Below are 16,081 nucleotides of genomic sequence, written 5' to 3'. Positions count from 1 at the left end.
TAAAAGAGTGAAAAACAGAGCATTAAATGTATACAGAACAAACTGACCACCAACTGGCTAGGAATGGTGATTTTGTAAGGTTACTTGCTTAGTCATCACTCCTATAACTCATCATGTCTAAAGTGCATCATCCAGCAGAATGTGACTCAACTGTTTATTATTCTGTACCCTTCTTAACTTATACAAAAAAAAGTGCAACAAATCTATTAGAAATTTTAGGTGAAAGTTAAGAGAATTTCAAAATTTCTTGTTGACACCAAAACCTTATCTACTGTAACAATTGACAAGGCAGATATATACGTCTCCTATCTTCAAATTGTACTTGGACAGAACTCAGTACATATTGGCTCTAACCCTTACTCAGGTCTCTCTCAATTTCTCATGTAATTCATGTACTGCTGTTACATTATTGAGACTAAAACAGAAAATGACTGTGGATGATGGCCATATTTCACCAAAAAAGGGCTCTAAAAAATATTGCATGTTGACTGTTGTTGTATGCAAATTCCAGTAAGCACAAATACTCTTCCAATTTATCTTGCCGATTGTTGCTATAAATTGGTAAACGCTGTTCAAGACACGGATTTACTCTCCTCGATTCACCTAATCTTAATAAATCTCAAGGTTCAAAAATAAATGTGTCCTTTGTTATTATATGATGTAATTTTAGTGTTCTATTCACACGATGCAACGGTGATAGAGTACCTCACAGAAATATGTACAATGGGAAGGGGGGATAGTGCTTGTAGATAGTGAGAAACAGAAGGGAATGGGAAGCAGGAGGGGAGGGGTCATGAGGAAACGGAACAGTGTAAAACAGGAAGACAGGGAGAGGTAGGAGCAAGAGGGGAGGAAAAGAAGTAACTGATGCAAGAAGTCAGGTGAGGACAAAGAGAAAAACAGGAGTAGAGGGTAGGCGAAGGTGAGTGGTGAGGCAACCAATCATCAGTTAGGTGAAACAGATCCTATGCCCTGACTGTCTGTGTACCCTAAGCCTAAGTATCCTGCCTGGGGCTAACAGAAAAGGCTCACAGCCATTTCAGGCTTGGGCTTTACCTCTATAGCAGTAGAACATTTCATATCTGGCTTACTGCTGGAGACAGGCCAGCAACAAAAACCCCCAAATGCTGGGAACAGCCCCAATACGCTTAAGCCTGACAGATAAGGACTCATTGCTCCCACTTTCCCATGTCCGTTAAAAAGTTGTAGTGTTTGTCAGATATTTTGCATAGTTCTTGATGAAGAGGCCTGTCCTGTATTACATGGCAGAGTGAGTGGGGATTATAGGTCTAAGATGGTAGACAGTAGCCTTTTGTTTCTTTTATATGTTTATGAAGTTTGACTTATTTATCTTTTAACTATTTTCTAGACTCCCTCATCTCAACTTTTTTATTCTTTTATCCATTTTGCAGGATTCATGGCAAAGTGCCTCTTATTTAATGATATGCAGATTCTTTATAATTATTGTAAATTAAAGGTACCCTCCAAGAAACATATTTTGAACATTTGTTATCCTATGTAAATCCAGCAGAGACATGCATATTTCCATGCCATTGTGTATACACATAAATGGGCAGAGCTATAGATGTAGCAGGGAGTGATACATAAGGCAAGCACTATTCAGCGTTATATAATCTGTCACATAGAAGTATCCTATTTCAGTCCTTCTCTAGTATGCAGGGCCTGTCTAAGAGTTCTGGCTACCCTAGGATAATGCATCCACACCACCCCTCCCCCTCCACCCAAGTACCAAGGTCTAGGGAAGGTTTTCCATGCCATGCTACTAGAGTGAGCAACAGGCTAGTGGTTTGGTTATCATTTTAGGGTCTGCCATATGATGCAAACAGCATCCAATTGACTACCACAAAATACACAGAGCATCTGAATTACCACTTTAAAATGCACAGAGTATCATGCAGACCGCCATACAATATAGAGAATCCAAGTTACATATGCACAGAGCTACTTACCTGCCCAAGGTACCTGAATCCAGCAGCCTTTGCTCTCTGCTTCAACTGCATTTCATCTCATTCTTCTTAACCCCCAAACAATGTATCAGTCTGTAGGATTCCTTTGTCTGCACCATGGACAATGTTCCAGTCATACAATGATTATTGTTGGGGGATGAGGTTATTCTCATCCTTCTTCTTCCTTCCTTCTTCTCTATCCTCCTTTACCCTACTTCATCATACTCTATCTTCCAACTTTCTCCTCTATCCTTACTTATCCTTCTCCTGTTCATTCCTTCAACCTTCTTTATTCTCCTCTCTCGTTCATCCTTCTCTTTGCCCTTCTTGATCATTATATGTGCGCCTCCTCTATTACTACCCTGCTCCTTAGCACTATCCTCCAATATCCGCTCTGCCTCTATTCTTTTTAACCATCCTCATGCCTCACCTCCAGCCACAGCTACAGTTAATAGTTTAATAACCCCATATATTTTCATCTTTACATCTTTTTGCTGTGCTATTAAATGAAGATAAAGTTTTGTGGATTATAGCTTCTGCTTTAACAACTCTAAGTTTTATACTTATGTTTTCTTTACATATTTTGTAACACTCCTGGAATGTACATACAGTTTGAACCATTTACATGCTACGATGTCACATATCACCTCTAATAATTTTTTTTTTATTCTTAGACATTCTGGGCCTGATTCAGAGCTGCACGCTATAGCTGCCGGAACTGTGATTTTTCTGTGGAGCGACCAGAGGTGGCTCCAGAGGAGGGGGTGCAGCGCAGTTCAAAATTCAAATAGGGGAGCCACACATCTCTGAAATCCACTGGGCACGCATATTTATGCTAATGCCACAGCCAGTGGTATTCATATAGAGATGCCCACTGGCTGTGGGTATCATCATTAGATGCATTGTCACCACATCAAAAATTGCACCAGCCCTATGGAGACACAGATTATCTGTCTGAACATGGCCCCCTGGGTCAATGCAACCGCATCTTCAAAAGCAGTCGCTGACCGAGTTATGCCCGTGTCTGGCTAGTCAACCCCCTGTTACCAGTAACACCCACCGCAATTGGTTATCTCTGCGTCCACATTTGTTTCCTGCAGGGCCGGATTAAGGGGGGGGCTCTGGGGGCAAGTACCCCCGGGCCCCCCTCTCTGAGAGGGCCCCCTGCCACAGATCGGATGTTTTTTACCGATCCGATCTGAAGCGCTTTAGCAGAGTTTACACCAGCAGCGGCAGCTACTGCACTGATAGCCGTCATACAGACAGCGCGGCGACGCAGAGCACTGCTGCTGGGATGCCGGTAGCCGCGTCCAATGAAAAGGGCTGTGCAGGCAGCAGGCTTTCAGGGTCTGGCCGGCCGGCGTGCAGGCTGCAGGGAAGGAGGGGGCATCACAGGCACGGCTGCACTTGGAGGATCACCCGAGGAGGAGAAAGAAGAACGCGCTGTGCAGTTCTTCTGTGTCACTGTCTGCCAGCAAAAGGGATCATCATCTCAAGAGAGTAGATACAGTAAGACACTTGTTTTAATTATCAATTAAAATTGAATAAATGAAAGGCTCCAGGTAGTATTACTTTGAATGTGTGGTTGTGTGTGTGTATATATATATATATATTATATATATATATATATATGTATATATATATGTGTGTTTATGTGTGTATGTGTATATATTTATATATATATATATATATATTAAGATATATATGTGTATATAGATATATATATATATATATATATAAACACACATATGTATAGTATATATATATATATATATATATATATATGTGTGTATATATATATATATATACACATACACACACACTGTATATATATATATATATATATATATATTTATTTACACACAGCAAGGAATGTTTGGCGGTACTCACGGCATATATAAAAAAACTACCTATTTAGTTTACATTTCAGTTCCAGAAAAAAAGTCTATAAAGACTGAAATATTTAACTATATAGGTCGGTTGGACCTTATGTTTATATATGTCGTGAGTGCCACCAACCATTCCCTGCTGTGGATTGCTTAGTACTATGGATGGAACCTGGGGTATTATAAATATATATATATATATATATATATATATAGAGCAGAGTGCCAAGCTGATAGATGCTGATTGATTTTATATACAGTATATATATACATACGTATAGAGGTAATGGGCACTTCAGTATCCAAAGTTTTATCAAGGGTGCCAGGTACAGTAGATGCAGCGTAAGAGATGAAAAACGGCACTCCGAAGTGTTTATTTACAGAATTTGAAATATACAACTTGCTACACGACCCCGGCTCGCTGTATATTTCAAACTCTGTAAATAAACACTGAGTGCCGTTTTCCATTCCTTAGGAATTTAATTTTAGACTTTAGGGCCCCCCTGTCTTAAGTGCCCCGGGCCCCCCAAAGCCTTAATCCAGCTCTGGTTTCCTGCGGCTTAGAGCGGTAACCATCAGAATGCATATGCAGTGAGACTTGTGCGCATGCACAGGCTTAAAGCACGGGACACATGCGTGGAGCAAAGACACTGCATGTACCTCTGAATCTATCCTTCTGTTGCCTACAGTAGTATTCTGGGAGATTGTGAAAGCAGCACCTATGAGCGGTAAAGTGAACGTGTACTGCTACATCTGAGAGACGTGTCATAAAATTGATTTACAACCAAATGTAAATGAGCCCAAAAGCGGTTAGTAAGATCTACTTGTTGATGAAAACACACTAATACTTTTCAGAAAATGCATGTAGCCATAGGGATCATTGTGCCTTATAACTAATGCAAGGAAGTGACACTAAAGGCCCCCATACATCAGCAATTGATTGCAGCAATTGAGCAATTTGCAATCTATTGTGTATAAAAAATCTTTCCCTTTTTCAATTGATTGTGGCAATTCTGCAATCTGCAATCGATTGAAAAAGGGAAAGATTTTTATACACAATCGATTGCAAATTGCACGATTGCTGCAATCAATTGCTGATGTATGGGGGCCTTAAGGCAGAGGTTCCCAAAGTCTGCCATTACAGATTATAGGGATATCCAAGCTTGAGTCCAGATGGTTTAATCAAATGGATTGAGGTACTAATTAAGTCACCTGTGCTCAAGCATGGATATCCCTAAAATGTGGACTGTAATGGCGGACTTTGGGAACCTCTGCACTAAGGGGTAAATTTACTAAAGTGAGAGTTTTTAGAAGTGAGATTTAGAAGAGATGTTTCCCATAGCAACCACTTTACTTTAGTAAATTTACCACTAATGATCACATTTGAATGTGTAGAACTCTGCTTTATTTTAATACAGCAGCTTCATAATGGGGGTAAGGTGCAATCAGGGAGATCACTACTATTTTAGGGAGTCTCCCTGACAATCAGGGAGAGTTGGCAAGTATGAGTTGTATTAATCCCTATTCATTAGATATAATTAGGTGCATTTAAGAAAGTGTTCTGAAATCTAAATACATGGCACACTTAAATAGATTTTTAAATGTAACTAAAATTAGACATATATTCATAGGATAACAATTGCCTTCAGAAACTTGAAGCACTATGTTTACAGCAGCCTCCTACGGTCATGACCAGAAGAATATTTTTATAATTGTATAGCTAAAACTTTTTATTGTACACCTGTGATGACTTATGTGACTCAAAAACAGCATAACCACCCATTTGTGAACGCAATACTGACTTAGCACCACATATAAATCATTGATCCCTAGGTTGAAATAGTATAAGAAAACACATACCATATCAATAATGCAAAAAGTTTTATATACTGCTCTAGTAATGAGGCATATCCTATGTGTCTGCATATTTTACAACACATGTCAATAAAAAATGAGTATGCAAGATTCACATTCCATAACACATAATAGCTACCATAGTGCTACCATAGTGCACAAGATATTCAAAATACAATACATGATCTTTGTTTGGCCACTAGAGGGAGTGTAAAAACTGGGTAACTTTTCTTGAGCACTCCCCTAGGGGTCTTTCAAGTACTGCTTGTGGACTTGTGGACTTGGAGAATACAAGCTATAGCATATTGCAGCTTGCAGAAAATAATTCTCCTTTTGTCATTGTACAATCTGTACTAATATAGTAGGAAGGCTGTGTCTGTCTATTCCAACATGGCACACAAACTACTGTACCAATTTTCATGTAAACTACATTTTTGTAGTGGAAACTCCTTGAAATAACCTGCACTTTATTCATCTCCATCTGTCAAGTTAAAGCTGAGCAATAACATAAACACAATGTATTGACATCATCAATGCAAGAGATAGCTGTGGCACCATGCATTTGGCATGTAAGCGGCGTGGGGAGGGGTGCTTTGGGTCCATGTTCACTTGAATAGGATAGGCTACATAGCAGTCTGTGCACAAGGCACACAGTGACATTGGTGTGAGTGGTGGGTGAATAGGATAGGCTACATAGCAGTCTGTGCACAAGGCACACAGTGACATTGGTGTGAGTGGTGGGTGAATAGGATAGGCTACATAGCAGTCTGTGCACAGGGCACACAGTGACATTGGTGTGAGTGGTGGGTGAATAGAATAGGCTACATAGCAGTCTGTGCACAAGGCACACAGTGACATTGGTGTGAGTGGTGGGTGAATAGAATAGGCTACATAGCAGTCTGTGCACAGGGCACACAGTGACATTGGTGTGAGTGGTGGGTGAATAGAATAGGCTACATAGCAGTCTGTGCACAAGGCACACAGTGACATTGGTGTGAGTGGTGGGTGAATAGGATAGGCTACATAGCAGTCTGTGCACAGGGCACACAGTGACATTGGTGTGAGTGGTGGGTGAATAGGATAGGCTACATAGCAGTCTGTGCACAGGGCACACAGTGACATTGGTGTGAGTGGTGGATGAATAGGATAGGCTACATAGCAGTCTGTGCACAAGGCACACAGTGACATTGGTGTGAGCGGTGGGTGAATAGAATAGGCTACATAGCAGTCTGTGCACAGGGCACACAGTGACATTGGTGTGAGTGGTGGGTGAATAGGATAGGCTACATAGCAGTCTGTGCACAAGGCACAGAGTGACATTGGTGTGAGTGGTGGGTGAAGGTGCTGCTGCCACCAATCTGAATAGAGTTGCTATTCATCATGGGTGAAGCCGCAGGCAACAGCTAGTAAAGTAAAAGTATAAAGCTAGGCACACTCTTTTACAATCATACTTGAGATGCAATTTTTCTGACAGATACACTTATGATTGAAAGTGTAGGTGAAATGCAGATTTAAGCATAGACAATATTACAAATGACCTTGCAGTCCGCGATCCTCATCTCTCAAAATCATCTGCTGAATAGATTGTGACTGGAGGAGCATCATTAGAAGTATTGGACATAATGGTTGGTACAGTGCATACAGACTTCCAATTTGGCCAGCCATTGAACCACCTTCTCTCAAAAATATGAGGATGAACATAAAACCAGATGAGACTGGTTTTCTTGAGATAAAACATGATCTTGGGTGCGTACACACTCTGAAACTGGGTGCACACTTGTCCAATCCTCCAGTGATCCAACCCCCGACCAGACTCTTGACACAATACTGGAGACCTAGGTCACAGATAAAATACCACATGCATGCAAACTTACCTGTCTAATTTTGTCTAGCAGGTCTCCAATCTGCATCTGTTTGAACCATCTGCTGAAAGGCTCGTGTCACTGTACACACGCTTCCAGTCTTTGGCAGATTAGCTACCACTCACTCAATGCTTGAGGGATGAAGCTGTAGAAGAATTGGACAAACCAGTCTCAGGAGTGTACACACTTCTATATTGGTCGGGCTATTGGTGATGCAGGTTTAAAAATCTTTTGTCAAGACCAGTCGACCAGGATTGGATGAAACCAGAGATCATGTGAGTGTACACACTCTACCAATGTCTGACTGACTGGCTAGTCAGAGGTCGGACTGGATGAGAATTGAACAAGTGTGTACCCAGCTCACCAAGAGGTTGTGAATCATATGATCTGTGAGACGATTGTATAGGTGTGTACACAGTTTAAGCAATGAGCAGGGACTTCTGTGTTATATATGTAGAGAGTAAGCATATATACAGTATATACAGCTCCTGCTGCTTAAAAGATCATGTTAGTATTTATTAGTAATAAAATAAGATAGTGTAACTATTGTATCCATACACAATTTAGATAATGGACAGTATATTCATATTAATATCAGGATTTGAGCTGAAAACAAACAGTTCAAATAAGATTATGTTTAGGCCCTAAACATTTCCCATCCATCCTACTGTAACTTTGCTACAAGTGAAGATCAACAGCTAAAGCTGGCCATACACGCTACAGTTATCGGGGCGATCCGCCCGATAACCGCGGGTCGCCCCGATAATTGTAACGTGTGTGCGGGCGACCGAGTGTTAAATATTGCTCGGTCGGGCATGCCGGATTGTCCAGCATGCCCGTCCAATCCGATATTTATGGGGTAAACTGTCGGCCGCATCAGGCAGTGTATGCCCAGCCGCGGCCGACAGACATTTCCTGTGTTCCTTCCCATGGATGGAACAGGAAAGGTCTCCTCCCCCCGGGGGCGGAGCGCAGATGTCGGGCTTTTAGACTGTGAGAAATCTCACAGTGTATGCCGCGGACATCTGCGGCTGGCAGGCTGCCAGATAAAATGTCTGTCGGTCTGATAGGCATTTTATCTGGCCATGTATGCCCAGCTTAAGAAGTCAGCAATCACAGATAATAAGAATACAGATTACATCTTTACTGGAGTAGTTCACTGCAAGGAATAGTGTTTAGCAAAGATCAATTACACCTACACACTGCTGTGCAATCAAGGAGACACGCAGTTCTCAGATTAGGTTCTCCTAAAAGTTTGTGCTCACAAACATTAAATACATTGTTACATTTATTTAGAGTGTATTAGTGTAATTTACAGATGAGCTTTATATTATGTGTCTCCAATTTGCCACACTGTTCTTGTTTTGTCCTCGCACCAAATATCGAATTTTCCAAATGTTACTATTATAGGTTCATAAAAATACATGTCCCTATGGAGCAGTGAAATGTGAAACGAGCCTATATATCAAGCCCCCTTTTTACTTAAATCATACAGAAACAGCAGTTTCCACATAATTTTAACTATCAGGGCTATGTAATAACAGCCTAAAGCAGGAGATATCTGCTGGAAAAGCTTAATTAGTGTTGCAGACTGCAGTCCCCATTATTCTCAATGGTGATTGCAATCTGATATACAGTATATGCAGCCATTTTCAGCTGCTTTGTGCCTATGGAGGCATTCTTGCAAGAGAAGGAATTTGCAATCCCTGTCCCAAAGCCTCTGTCCCCTGTCATACGTTTTCGCTACATGATACTGTAGTGTGAAAAAAAGTAGTGACATGACCTTCATAGAGACAATTTGTTCTCAAAACGTTGTCCTTGCAAAATCAATTTGATATAAAGTTGTGGTATTTATGTAAATGATCCTAATATACATGTCAATAAGGGATCAATATAAATGATGGCACTTTCACGATTAGTGATACATAGACCACTTAGCAGGCAATTCAGTTAGTGCCAAGGTTCCATTGGAACCTCAATCGATGTTTGACTGCACACTTAGGGGTATATTTACTAAAGTGTGGGTTTTAATAAATGGAGATGTTGCCTATATCAGCCAATCAAATTCTACTTAATGTTTTTCTAGCACCTTCTAGATGATAATAGCTAGAATGTGATTGGTTGCTATGGGCAACATCTCCACTTCTAAAAACCCACATTTTAGTAATTATACCCCTTTATAGGGGTAAAACCTTGCTTGTTTTTGCTTGTACTTCTAAGGGTGGTGAGTATAAGCAAGATTGATTTTCTTGCAGGACAACCAGTGTTGCATTAGCGTACGAGGGTCCAACATATCCTCGCCACTAACTGAATCTCCCCCTAAATGTCAAAAACATATTATGTATTAAAAGCTTTTGTATTCTAGACATTTTTGAATTGTCTTTATTTACTTTGAAAAACATAAAGTGCATGTGTGACTTTCTATTGTATTATTTTTTGTATGTGCCATTTACTTTTTTGTTATTCTTATATTACAGTGCAGTTCAACTTCCATCAAATTTGGTTTACTATTTTGTTCACTCTGAAGCAGGAATGGCAAAGGAATGTCTTGACTGACACTTGCTCAAGTACAGAAATCATAGGTTCAGTAGGTAATTAATTTCCCTGGTCTGTTTTTACAATCACTAGTGACTTTGCTTGGTTAGATTAATTTCTGTATAGTCGCTACAAAAGCTTGCTTTCAGAAGTCACATCAACATTTATGTTTTTCACAAGGGACCTCTTCTAATTAGCCACAGCCACCCTGAGGTGACACAGAAGGACACTGTGCACTAAGTCTATATGCAGCCAGTGTTCCAGAGTGAGCAAATTGCTTTAATATTATATGTCAACAGGGGGAGAGAGTGTAGTCCTGTCAAATAGTCCACCCCTGGGCTCCATTTGTTGACATTTAGTCTTTTTGGCCCAAATCCCAGTTGCAAATACTTCTGTTCATATAATGTTCATGTTTACCAGTAAAGAAAACTCTTGCTTTTGGTTTTTTAAATAAACCTTTTTGCAAGTAAAAACGCAGTGTGTCGAAGAGAAAAAAAAAAAGTTTTGGCCACAAACACAGTGTTTTTTTTGCATAAATTCATATGTGATGAATGGTTGATTTTAATGCTATTTGGGCATTTGTCAGAGGCTAACAAATATACATAATGCTGCTAGTTTATAAACCCAAATACCTGAATATCCTCTTTCTTCTTGAAATAAATTACGGTTATGTTTGCTTGCCTGGAGTCACATTAGGAATATTTTAAATGTTGAGCATCTCATACAGGCGCCACACAAGATTACATGAAAAAAAATTAAATGAAAGGTATTTAACTTTTAATCCTTTTACAATGAATTCTCAGAGAGGGCAGGACGTTTTGTTGTAAGGAGGGATAATGTAGATCTTCATCTATACTACAGTTAATTAATGTACCAAAGTTTGATTTAACTGTTCCCTTGCAGGATGCAGAATGGGAAAGAATTAAGTTATAGGAGTAACAGGACTATGTTTAACATCTACGAATAAATAGGATATGGAAAAACAATAGATGTTAAAGACTTGTATTATAATGACTGCGCAGTGCCTGATTAACCCTGTACTGCTATTTTAAAATGACAAATAGAAAATGGTGCTCACACTCTTATTAAAGTAGGAACAATACTACTAAGAGGCCAGGAATCATGGCACTTCGATCGCAGCATATTGCCTTTTAAGAGGACGCTATGTGTTGCTTTCTGATCTTTACTGGAAAAACTCTGATGTCACCACAGTGATGTCACAAGGACTTCCCCCAGAAGAGGGCAGTCTTGGGGCATGCAGGAAAGACCTGTATCATGTCTCTTCTGTCTGCTAGCATTATCTGAGCCATGTAAACTGGTTCTGATGGAAGTAGCTCCATTACTCCCAATTTACAAAGAATGTTTTAGTGTTGTCAAAGTTCAAACCTATTATACAACCCAGCGCCGGCTCAAACTAAATATAGAAATAAATAAAATGTTCCATAGATGACAGGTATTTTCTCTTTAAAAAAAATAAATAAATAAAAATAAACTACATGTACTTAGTATGTACTTGGTATTGTCATGGCCTGGAGACCCAGATTGCACAAACTACAAAAAGCAGAGTCTTGCAAATGTGTATTTCTCCATAAATAACAGAATCAAAAAGAATATTTTTCTCCAATATATTTCCAAAACATCTCTCTGAAGAAAACCATTTTACATCCCAAACTTGAAGAAAGTTGAATGGTCATTTAAAGGGGGACATAGGGTAATAAAGGGGTTATTACTAGGAGTATAATATTACAGATTATGCAATGAAAAACAAGGTATTATGTTTTTTTTTGATAGTGGCCGGACATGTCACTACTGTTTTTATTTTAGAATAATGTATTGGCCCATTAGAAAGTGACACAACCTGCTCCAAGATAAATAACTAAACTCACTCTAACATTTGAAATCCCCATATGGGAGTGTTATCATGACAGCCGACCGTTTCACAAAGCCCATTTTTAGAACATTCCTTACTGATGTGCGCAATTTCTCTGCAGTTTCTTGTGTTTTATTTTTATTCCAGAAGTCTTAACTTTAACTTCAACTGAACAACAGAAATGACATTTCTACATGCATCACATAGCTGAATGATATACATTTCTGTATTATTTGCCTCTTTCAAACTCTGCCATCAGCCCCTTAAATGAGATTATTAAATAAATATTAAAATAAATGCTCTATGTTACATCAGGGTGAATATCAGCAATATGAAGTATATGAATTTATGGCCATTATAAGCAAATCTGAGCCTCATGATCGCAGTGGCTGGTCTGAGCTTTCCCTCAGTGTAAATCACCTGATCACCTTATACTGTATATCTCTAGATCCTTTTGTAATGTAGGTGTCACTGTTGACTTTACATAATAGCTTTACAATTAGGTGACAGCTCAGAGTGTCACCACTGTTTGTGTCACTTATGCCATTAATCACACACGAGATACAGAGATCTTGCCCTAAGGGGATTACCAGAGATGACACCTTTTCAAGTACACTTTGATGTCAGCCCACCTAGATGTTAGCTCTCAGTGATAGGACTGATCTGTACACTCCTGCCCTGTTATCCAGTAAAAGCTTCTGGTAACCCTTCTAATGGGCAGATTTAGGTTTTGTACTGCAGTTTTGCTGATGCTCATGTCTTTTTTTTGTTCAGTGTTTCTTGAATGTGAGGAAAACAGAGCAGCGGCAGCAGCAAGCAGGCATGTGAGTGCCAGCAACGTGTGTGCTGCTTTTAAACTGGGAGGCTCTGTCTTGACAAAGAGTCATGTTTCACTAGTGCCATACCACAATTGTAGGTGTGAAAGACACGTGTTCTTTCCAAAAGCAATGTCAGGCAGTACAAAACCAGAGACACCATCAAGAGGGCTAACCCACTCCCTCCTCCCTAACAAGTCTGCCCTCAGCAAGTACACTCTACTGACTGCAGATGACTACACATTATCCCCAGTGCAGAAACAAGACACCTTCTTAGAAATTACACCCCTGCCAGCAATATATATATCCCTTGTCCCAATTTTAGGGGAAAAAATAGTATTATTTGATATTGGCACTGTTAAACTGCATACAGCCTAATAAGTAATACTATTAATCTTAAACATTCACCAACCAACAAGTCTGGAACATTAAAAAGACTGCAAAAGTTTAATATTTTAGTGGTTTAATTCTAATCTGCACTGTTTCTTTACTACAAAGGGATAAAGATAAAAGAATAAATAGCAGATAGTCTTCATTTACAAGTTTAGTTAACTTTTTTTACTCCAAAAAAATGTGTTCTCTGTATGTACAGTAGCTGAAAAGTAATTTCTCACTCTTTTTTTATGAGGTCCATCGCTGCATCTCCCCCTCCCCCCAAATAAAGGAAATAGCATCTATAATAAAGTATTAAAAAATAATTACATTTAAAAAAAAATAATAATAAATTTAAACAAAACAAAAAAATGCTCCGCAATGCGAAGTGCTGTTTGTATATAAATACAGATAACATTAGGAAAATAATAATAATAATAATAATCATAACAAAATAGAACTGAACCAGAATAATTGCCTTGGGAATGCAGTAGACACTGGTTATTTAAAAGAATAATACTGACCTTTTTTAATAGTAATTTAAACTGGTACCATATATACATACATATACATTCCTACATATTACAGTGCATACAACATTAACGACGAAGCGATGTCTCTTTGCTGAGTCCTTCCATAGAATAATAGTCCTTTAGCAGGAGCACTTGCACTCCGATATGATGGGGTACTGTATGGGTATCCACGTGCAGCGCTGAAGCGCCCGGCGCTGGCATCGCCACCTTAAGATGGTCAGATGCATGGACTTGGAGACCTTGCACACCATCCCCTCTGGTACAGAACAAGACCTCTTAGTGTAGCAACTCCCCACTTTCATGTAACGGGGCCAGAACCTGACGCCCAAGTCATTCCACGTGTATAGCACCGGGCAGAAGGTCTGGGACCAGAGCCACATCTGCAGCTTCCTCCTCAGCTTCTTGCTCAGCCTGTGCTTCTTGCCCTGAAGACCCTCATAGAACTCCAGTCCTTTGATTTCGGCTGGCATGGCCCCAGAGGGCTTCTGCCTGAGGAGCAGGTCAAGTTCTGCCAGGTCCTCCACCCCCAGCCGCTCCTCGGGCAGGTTGATGGCCATGAAGTTGGGGTCAAAGTGTCCACCCAGGACAGTCCTCAGCTCAGTTTCGTTCAGATCCTTCTCCTTGGGGTCGAAGATGGGATCCGGGTGCTCAATAAGATCCACCAGTGGCAGCTTTTCACTAGGAGCTGGTCTGATGTGCAGGTAGTGCTGGCAGACTGCTTGGTCTAGTCTGAGTCCCACCAGGAAGACCACTAGGGCATATATAGTCACAAGGCACTGGGGGTGATCCATGCTGCAAGGAGCCAGGCAAAGTCACTGACCACGGTGTCCTCTCTTCACGGGAATCATAAATGATGCATGGGAGTGGGTGAGGGGCGTCACTGGGGTGCAAAAGATCTGGGACCCCCTCTTCTCATGTCAGCGCAGCAGAGGCTGGGACGGAGTGTTGCACAGCAGCCCTGATGGCACCAGCGTGTCTGCCTGCCGGCTCCTGCTCCCTCTTGTTAAATATTCTCCACTTTCAGCTGGATCACCATGGTAACCAGAGACTCAATTTCTCCAGCAGAGGATAATACACAGTCCCCAGAGCAGGCTGTTGTGTCAGGACCCCTGGGTGCAGATAAAGTCAGGGAAATCCTTAAGTCTGTCCATGCAATCCCCAGGGTGCTGCCTGCTTCACTCTGTGCCAGCTCTCTCTCCCCGTTCTGCAGTTCAGGTCTCTCTCACCGTCCTGCAGCGCAGCTCTGCACCTCGTCCCTCTGGCTGCTCTGGATCATCTAAATTAGACGGACTCCATACGGCTGCGATGTCATTCATGTATAAGTAGTGTTATGGCCTGTGCTCATGGTTGGCTGCCTGGCTGACACCTCCCTCGAATGGTGGATGTGAAGGGGGGTCCTCCTGCTTTTCCGTGCAGGCTGCACCCGGAGTCTGGCGCCCTCTGCTGGGAGGTCTCATGTTGTATACACACCCGTCATTCTATGTTTAAATAAACGGGGAATACTCAGCAGTATGTATATGCACTCAGTGCACTGTGTTCAGCAAATACATTACTGTGTGAGCATATATCCATACAGGTTTATGTAATCCACTATGTGGCTGCAGTAGAAGTAACCAGTAGTTGTTTTTGTCTATGTCAAGCTAAATAGACTATATAGATATTTAGATAAATTAGATAAATAATGAGATAAACATATGATGGCAACATGGAGATAGAGATCATATATATTTAGAGATAGAGTATATACACATGTATATCTGTAGAGTCATATGGAGATGGGAGATTTTATTTATATATATATATATATATATATATATATATATATATATATATATATGATAGATACTAGTGACACAAAATCATTTACTTAAGACCTGCTGTCCAATTTGCAAACTGACTTTAAAGTTGCAAATGACTAGCCAACATATCTAGTGTGGAGTCTGTTTTAATCAACACTTCTAAATAAAATGTTGAAGTATTTGTCTGTAGTATATATATATATATATATATATATATATATATATATATATATATATATAATGCAGCCGCTCATTACATCCCCAATCACATACTTCCATGCGGTATAGGACTGTTGTCTTGCTTCGTGGGCATCTCCAATAGAGAACTGATAAACTGTTTATCTTTGGTTTTATGAGGGCGCCTGTGCTGAAGCCTTGTGGAGCCAGAATGCTGCGTGTTTGTCTTTATACCTCCTCGCTGCTCTATATATCATGCTAGGTAAGGATCTGCAGTCTCCGGCTCCCAGCAAAGTGTCCACATTTTCGCCTGTGTAATAAATTCTTTGGTGAAAGTTCCTTACTATGGGCTTCCCGTGGCGATCACACACATAATCCCACTTTACAAGGAAAATCGGAACGCTGTACTCT

General features: G+C 40.4%; 1 protein-coding gene across 1 annotated transcript; it reads right to left on the bottom strand.

The window, feature by feature from the left end:
* Positions 1–12,049: 12,049 nt before the first annotated feature.
* Positions 12,050–15,041, bottom strand: NOG (noggin). Its single transcript, XM_088473340.1, has one exon. It carries the CDS (start codon positions 14,483–14,485, stop codon positions 13,814–13,816), a length of 672 nt encoding a protein of 223 aa, XP_088329466.1. The 5' UTR covers positions 14,486–15,041; the 3' UTR covers positions 12,050–13,813.
* Positions 15,042–16,081: the final 1,040 nt, after the last annotated feature.

This window comes from Taudactylus pleione, unplaced genomic scaffold (genome assembly GCF_031769625.1).
Source record: "Taudactylus pleione unplaced genomic scaffold, aTauple2 ptg000016l, whole genome shotgun sequence".
NCBI classification, from domain to species: Eukaryota; Metazoa; Chordata; class Amphibia; order Anura; family Myobatrachidae; genus Taudactylus; species Taudactylus pleione.
Note: the sequence above shows the minus strand (reverse complement) of the source record. Positions and strands in the feature narration are given on the sequence as shown.

Coding starts and splice junctions, on each gene's coding strand:
- NOG (XM_088473340.1), bottom strand. CDS start 14,485: ATGGATCACCCCCAGTGCCTTGTGACTATATATGCCCTAGTGGTCTTC.